This window comes from Cololabis saira, chromosome 10 (assembly GCF_033807715.1).
Source record: "Cololabis saira isolate AMF1-May2022 chromosome 10, fColSai1.1, whole genome shotgun sequence".
Taxonomy (NCBI): Eukaryota; Metazoa; Chordata; class Actinopteri; order Beloniformes; family Belonidae; genus Cololabis; species Cololabis saira.
Window position 1 is genome coordinate 10,682,962 of NC_084596.1, and position 8,425 is coordinate 10,691,386.

Here is an 8,425-nt window from a genome sequence, read left to right on the forward strand (position 1 = left end):
TTGTGGAGATTTAAAGCCTCTTTTCTGAGTGATGTCTGGCAAGAACAAGAGCAGTAAAATCAGTAAAGACACATTTAAATCCAGAAATATGATCTGTTGTGAATATGTCCTTTGGGAAGTTTCAGGAAGAAAACTGCCTCAGTTTTACTTGAATATTAGATTAATGTTTACTCCCTCAGATCTGAGTCAAATCCTGTAATGAAGACTGAAGAAAACACTTTGTTAGAACATCAGAAGTTTTATTTCTAACAAAACATTCAGATTGTTAAACATGAAACATCCTCAACAGATTTAGACATCAATAACATCTGATCTGCAGATCTGCTGATTTTTCTGTTCAGGCTCATCAAAATAATGTGATTAAAACATAAATACACATTTTTAGAGCACAGACACATTTAGAGTTTCAGGTTGATGAAATACAATAGCCTAAAACCTCCTATAAATGAAGAGAAATAAGAGAGTGAAACCTGCAAAACAACAACTGATGTAACAACAATGTTCCTCTTCAATCACAGATTTTAGACGTCAATCTATGAACAGTGAAGAAACATCACAACAATCAAAACTGACTTATAAACATGGAGAACAAATACGTCTATTTGAGTTTACAGAACTCAGCTGAGTCTCCATCAGTGATACCAACCAAAACTCCAGCGTAGAGCGGCTGAGTGAAGGTGGTCTGGACTCTGTGGAGGAGGGTCATGGTTTCAGAGACGCTGTAGAAGGACAGAACACCTGCTCTGTGATCCAGGTAAACTCCTATTCTGGAGGTTTGAGGACCTGAGATGGAGGTTCTGATGTCGTTGTAACACAGTTCATATTTGTCTGAGGAACAATATAGTGACCAAGATTGGTCATTTCCTCCAAATGCACTTTCCTTCCACCCTGATCTGATGATATTATTGTATGAAACTGCTACACAAACTGCATCTGCTTCCTTCTCCACCTCCCAGTAATGACATCCAGTCAGACTCTCTCTACTCAGGACCTGAGGAACAAGAACGAATCTGTCTGGATGATCAGAATAAGACTGATGTTCTTTCCTATAAGTCACCTTTCTGTTTTCCTCTGACAGTAACAGCCGTGTGTTTACTGTGTTTGGATCCAGAGTGATTTCACATGCATATTTCAAGAATCCAGCTCTGCTCTTTGGTTGTGGTTCTGGTTGTGGCAGTAAAACATCCACATCAGTGAAGGTCAGTGAGATGTTTGTCCACGTGTCTCTCAGGATGTCCTGTAATTGACCTCTGACCTCTGACACAGCTGCTGTCACATCCTCAAAGTAGCTGACAGGACGGATGCTGATGCTGGAGGAGTGTGTGGACTCACTGAGTGGTGACAGTGAGGGGTAGTTGTGGAGGAACTGGTTGTGGTCCTCGGTGTCTGAGAGCTGCTTCATCTCAGCGTCTCTCCTCTTCAGGTCAGTGATCTCCTGCTGCAGTTTCTCCTCCAGCTCTCTGACTCTCCTCACTTCAGTTTTCTGCTGGGATCTGATCTGCTGCTTCACATCAGAGCTTCTTTTCTGGAGGAGAGAGATCAGCTCAGTAAAGATCTCCTCACTGTCCTCCATTGTTTTATCAGCAGACTTATTGACGGCCTCCACCTCCTGCTGAAGCAACTTCACATCTTTCTCTCTGTCCTGGATCTCCTGCTGGATTTGTTGTCGACTCACCTCCATCTCTCTCTGCCTCTCAGTCCTTTCTGCTGCAGCTGAGACTGTGTCGTGGCCTTTATGTTCATCCAGAGAGCAGAGATAACAGATACAAATCTGATCAGTACGACAGAACATCTTCATCACCTCATCATGATGGGGGCAGATGTTGTCCTGCAGGTTCTTGGACGGATCCACCAGCTGGTGTTTCTTGAATGTAGATGAATCATGATGAGGTTGAAGGTGTTTCTCACAGTAAGAGGCCAGACAGACTAAACAGGACTTGATGGCTTTCAGTTTTCTTCCAGAGCAGAAATCACAGGCCACATCTTCAGGTCCAGCATAGCAGTGATCAGCAGGAGCAGCTTGGAGTCCAGTCTTCTTCAGCTGCTCCAATAAAGCAGCGAACATGGTGCTTTTCACCAGTGCAGGTCTCGGTATAAACGTCTCTCTACACTGAGGACAGCTGGGGATTTTCTTCTCTCCTTCATCCCAGAAGTTTTTAATACAGTTCATACAGTAACTGTGTCCACAGGGAATAGTCACCGGATCCTTTAAAACCTCCAAACAGATCGAACAAGAAAAGGTTTCCTGATACAGCTGAGCTCCTTTCTGCGCCATTTCACCTCTCGATAACTGAGACTGAGACAGTTTCACTTACTCAAACATGAAACTCGTCTGAACTCTGATCTACAAATCACGAGTTTGTGCAGAGTAGGAGGCTGTCAGCTCTCAGTGTTCAGCTCATGTTGTTCAGACCCGCCTTCAAGCTGCAGATCTGCAGGGGAGGGAACAAGGAAAGCAGGAAGAAGAGGGAGGTTCATCAGCATCAGATTCCAGGAAGAGTTTTTGTCTGAGATACAAACATTTTCTTTAACCCTTTTTACATCCGAAGACTTTAAAAACTACTGTCAGCGTCACGTTCCAGGTTTCCAGACTTTTTCTAGTAGCAGTTTCTCAACAACTATAACATAGATATGGTACAATGTCTAATGTGACTCAGATCTGTTCTTGTTAATAATATTTCAATAAAACAGTTGTTAGTGACTCTGCAAAGTTATGGGCGTGTTAAATATTTCATGAATGAGACACAGAAGTTGACGTTTCCTCTTATGTAGGTCATCATCAGTGTGTTGGAATAATAAAGGGCTCTTTGTACAGGCCACATTTACAAGAAGTAGGAAGCATTCAGGTCTTGATATATGTGGATTACACAAATGTCCAGAATCTGTGCAGCAGCAGCGGACTCAGGCATAAGTGCTGGAGTGAAAGTGAGAGGACGGCTGGGGGACATCAAATCAAATCAAACCCCCCCCCCCCCCCCCCCACACACACACACACACACACACACACAGACAGGCGCAAGCATACTGCGATTCGAACAAGTATACATGTCCAGGATGAAGCTCTACTAAGGTAGAAGTAGCATCTGATTGTTTTACACACACTCAACGGTAATTGCTAATTAACTCTGCCCAGACACAATCCTCTTACCTTGAGATGCCCTGGAGGAAGTCGGCGGCGTCCTGGTGGTTGTGGAACTTGTGGTTCTGGTCGTGGTCCACAGGTTGTTGATTTTATACTCTGCCAGCTGTTGTTTCTTTCTTTGTTGTAAATTCCTGCTTTATCAGCCAGCATCAGCAGCGCATCGGTTTCCAATGAATTTCCACCGTGGACTATTTCCTGCAAGAGAACCTGGAGGCAAGAGAACCTGGTCCCCCTCAGATAAGGGTGAGTACACCTGATCACGTCTGTGTTCATACATTCTGATAAAATACAGGTTATTATTTTTGGTCCCAAACACCTCAGGGAGGGATTAGATGGTGTTGCAATGGCCTCCATTGCTAATGTGAGAAACCTTGGTGTTATTTTGATCAGGATTTGTCGTTTAAGCAGCATATTAATCAGGTTTGTAAAACAGCGTTTTTTCCATCTCTGTAATATCACAAAGACTAGGGTGATGTTGAGAAATACTAATTCACGCATTTGTATCTTCTAGACTAGATTACTGTAATGTGTTATTAGCAGGATGTCCAAGTAATTCTCTGAATATTTTCCAGCTGATCCAAAATACAGAAGTGTGAATGCTGACAGGAATCAAGAGAGACCACGCGTCTCCAGTGTTACCCTCCCTCCATTGGTCCCCGTAAAACTCAGAACCCAATTCAAAGTTTTAACATTTTCAAAATTGTATTATTTGCGTATCAAGCCAAAAACAGCCTAGCTCTGCAATATTTTCAAGACCTCATAGTATCTTGTGTTTCTAACAGAGCTCTCCGTTCTCAGAGTGCAGCTTTACTCGTAGTTCCTAGAAGATCCAAATGTAAATCTGGAGGATGGGTCCTCTCGAAGACTGAGACTGAGACTGAGACTGAGACGTTTAACTTCCTCAAACATGAAAATAGCCTGAGAAACAGGAAACGTTTTCCGACTGAATCTGCTGCGTTTGAGAGCAGGAAGAAGAGGTTCAAGAGGTTCATCAGCATCAGATTCCAGGAAGAGGACAAACTGGATTTAACCCTTTTATATCAGACATCAGTTTAGAAGTAAATGTCTTTTTACGTCAACTTGTATTTAGTCAGAAATAATAATAATAATAATAATAATAATAATAATAATAATAATAATAAGAAGAATAATAATAAGAATAATAATAATAATAAATAATAATACATGTAATTAAGGTTTCATTTTAGACGGATTAATTATTTCATAGTTTATAATTCTTCTACATTTCACATAAACGGAGACTTCATGCAGCGTTTACAGATAAAACATGATGAACTCTGGGATTTACACTTACATTTTTGTTCAACAGATTCATTTTAACTTTCAGATGAGAGTCATTTGTTCGGACTGAAACACGTAGGATTTGATGGCATCACAGCAGTGTTTTTCCTCTGAATGAGACACACACAGAAGAGACTCCCCTACAGCCTCTCCTCCATCGAGGTGCAGGTCAGGATGTCAGCAGGCATCTATCAGACATCCATACAGACGGGTGGAAGCAAGCAGCGGAACGATCAGAGGGGGGGGGCTGCAGGGCAGCATGCAGCTCCTGAAGCTCTGGCCTGCAAACATGCACAAAAAAGAAAAGGAGGGGGGAACCAGCACAACAAACTACAAGAACAATGGATAACAATGATGGTTATGAGAAACTCATAATTAATAACTGAGAAAGGAAAGAGAAGGAAGGGTGATGGGCACCGCTCAGTGGATCATGTCGGAGCCCCCCTGCAGCATAGCTTTATAGCAGCATATCTACAACTAATCTATGTTTGAGACAAACTATTATAGTCTTTTCCTTTAGCTGCCATATGACTACTGGCCTTAACACACTAGAGTTTACACTTACTAGAGGCTTTACTAAACAGAAAGGTTTTAGTTTGGTTTTAAAGGTGGAGGTGGTGTCAGCCTCCTTAACCCAGACTGGAAGTTGGTTCCATAGTAATGGTTCCTGATAGCAGAAGACCCGCCCTCCAAATCTACATTTGGATCATCTAGGAACTACGAGTAAACCTGCCTTCTGAGAACGGAGAGCTCTGTTAGGAACATAAGGAACTATCAGCTTGTGCAAATATGGCAGAGCTAGGATGTTTTGGGCTTTATACGTAAGTAATAAAACTTTGATTCTGAGTTTTACGGGGACCAATGGCTCACACTGGTGAAACTTGATTTCTCCCGTTCATTCCTGTCAGCACTCACGCTGCTGCATTATGGATCACCTGGAGGATATTAGAGAATAGATAATTAGTTGGACATCCTGCTAATAATAATACATTACAGTAATCTAGTCTAGAAGATACAAATGCGTGAATTAGTATTTCCGCATCACTCTGGGAGAGTATGTCCTTTTTGAGCCTTTGGCCCATAGAGCCGGTGTTTATCTCCGGTTTCTGTAGCGTAAATGAACAGGTGGTAACCACCCCCAGGATAGGACGCTAGTCTATTCCTGGGTACTTCCCCTAGCAAAGCAAGGTACCCATTCATACACCTGGGTGAAGTGAGGAAAGTCGAGAGTAAAGCATCTCTTGGGTACCTTTTGGCAATTTAAAAAGGGCTATATAAATAAACTTTATTTGATTCAATTCGATTCGATTCTGATTCTGATATGATTCCCTCCAGGCCACTAGGTGGTGATGAAGCTCCTTTAAATGTGCTCCAATCTGACATCATTCCTCTATAAAAATCACTGGGTTCTGTTTCCTGTTAGCCAGTCTGGAGTTTTACCTACGCAGGTAGGAAGGATGGAGTTCAAGCAGCAAGCATTTAGGTAACTGCATTTCCATTTCATTCAAAGAATCTGAATGAAAATGTAAACACACTGTGTAATGTTTGTGCTGGTTTTAGAAGCTTGATTGAAGGATTTGGTTTAAGGTTGAAACTGAAAGACAATCTCCATAAAATCACGTCTTTGTTTATTAGGGCCCGAACACTTACAGTGCGAAGGCCCTACTGTATCTGTAGGAATTTGTTTTTCCTTGTTTTACTTCTTTTTAATTTTCCCAACGAAATGAGGGCCTTTTGGCCCCCCTAAAAGTGCCCCAAAAGTCACCAAATTTTGCACGCAAACCAGGCCTACCGAAAAATGTTATATTTAATGGTTTGCATTAATGGGCGTGACATAATGGCTCAACAGCGCCCCCTAGAAAATTTCGTGCCTCAAGCCCCACAATTACTTTTCTCAGACAAAGACGTTACCGTCGTGATGATAGACGCCAAAAAGTGCGCCCCTTCTTCATCTGATTGGTCCATACAGATAAAACTTTGTGCCTCAAGCCCCACAATACGGGTTGACGTACATGCACGAAAATCGGTACACCTGTATCATGTCGCAACTTAAAGAAAAGTCTCTTGGCGCCATGGCCGAAACCGAACAGGAAGTTGGCCATTTTGAATTAATCGTGTAATTTTGCCACAATTTATGCCATTTCTTCAGCCGCTTCTTCGCCCGAACCGTAACGTGCACCCAGGTGTGTTACACATCAAAATGTTCGTCTCGCATAACTTTTTTCAGTCAAAAGCGTAATCGTGGCGACGATAGATGGCAAAAAGCAATCATCTGATTGGTCCATATTTGATAGTTCCTACTTTCTGCCATAACTTTTGAATGGTTTGACATAAAGACTCGTGGGTGGTGTCATCGGACTCGGTTTTGAGTCCTTGAACATAATTGGTGCAAATTAGCCCCGCCCCTTCTTCTGATTGGTCGATATTTGATAGTTCCTACTTTCTGCCATAACTTTTGATTGGTTTGATATAGAGTCGTGGCTGGTGTCATCCGCTAAATGTCTAGGCCTGAAGACATCTACATGCAAGTCATACAAGCGCTTCCACTGCAGCATGCCTTAACGTGCACAAGGATGCGAGGGCCCGTTCATCGCTGCTTGCAGCTTTAATTTCTACTTGATATGCTAGTTGAGATAATTAAAGGAAATGTTTACCATCAAAATAGTGACGGATTCTGTTTATGTTCACGACTGTTGTCTCTTGTAAATTTTTTTGAGGTATGTAACGTTAATGTTTTCACATTCGCAAGCTTTTCGCCAGTATTTTAGCTTAGCTAGCGTAGTTAGCCTGGATAACGTTACAAACTAACGTGTAATCTGTTATATAACTTATGCACAATCTAACTACACCTGAAAATGTATTAAACCTCGGAGATCCTAGTTGTGTTATCTAACATCAAACCTTTTGAAAAGGCACGTCGTAGGAGTTTTAATGGACAAAATCAGTCACGGTGTCGATCCAGACAACTTTGTCTTGCTAGCTGTCCTTTCATTTTCCTATGAGGGCCAGCAAACTCAGTGAATGGGATAAAAATGTTATGGTATCTTCAGTACAAACATATGAGGCCCTGCGAACTGTGAAAATGGGAGAAAATGTTTTTTTATTGAATAAACTAACACCAGGCGTTTTTGTTGATATTGTCAGAAAGGTAATAAGAGATAATTCTACTTTATTTTTATTATTTTGGTGCTGTTCTGGGCTGCATTATATTGAGAACTGTTTCTAATATTTTGTCCACTCTATGAACATACATGTGGGGGAGCAAAATATTTGGCACACTTTTCAATATAACACACTCCAGTACACCACCACTACAACCTAAAAAATATGTTAGCACATGTGCATGCATTATGAAATTGGTGTAATTTGACACATGGCCTTTTATTTTGTAACAATTTCCAAGTCCAGTTCAATAAAACCTTTCAACTGCTTTGTTTTCCAGAGTGGCCGTCCTGTGGCCTATTGCAGACTGAACTACAACGTCCCTATCTTGAGTTTGTGGTTCAATGTGGAGGCTGAACTGAGGCAGGATTTCCACCTGAGTAAGAGAGCAATGCAGGCTCTGCAGAGGCTTCTACAGAGGGACGTGGAAGATCATGGCTGGGGAAGTCAACTGGAGGTCCTGATCTACGTCTATTGGCTTGCTCATGGACTTTCCTACCGTGTTGTGTCTTCTGTCTTCAGTGTGCCCAGATCTACTGTCCATCGGGTTATCAACAAAGTGGCACGACACATAGGGAACAACTTGAAGAAAGTGATCCACTTCCCAAGTGCAGAAGATCTGGATGCAGTTGGAGAAGGCTTTGGCTTGCTTGCAGGACGCCCTGTCTTCAACAATGCTGTGGGTGCAATCGATGGCTGCCACGTTCGGATAAAACCATCCCGACTTCACAGACTGGACTACCTGAACTACAAGGGCTTCTACTTCATCAACATGCAGGCCATTTGTGACTCTGAAGGACAGTTCCTGGACATTTTTGT

At 42.1% G+C, this 8,425-nt stretch overlaps 1 protein-coding gene across 1 annotated transcript; it reads right to left on the bottom strand.

Annotated features, from left to right (window-relative positions):
- Positions 1-288: 288 nt before the first annotated feature.
- On the bottom strand, positions 289-2,339 carry LOC133451835 (tripartite motif-containing protein 16-like). The gene has a single exon (XM_061730976.1). The coding sequence runs from the start codon at positions 2,273-2,275 to the stop codon at positions 599-601; it is 1,677 nt and encodes a 558-aa protein (XP_061586960.1). The 5' UTR covers positions 2,276-2,339; the 3' UTR covers positions 289-598.
- Between the last annotated feature and the right edge of the window lie 6,086 nt (positions 2,340-8,425).

Excerpts from the sequence above, each read along its gene's own strand:
- LOC133451835 (XM_061730976.1), bottom strand. The coding sequence starts at position 2,275 with ATGGCGCAGAAAGGAGCTCAGCTGTATCAGGAAACCTTTTCTTGTTCG.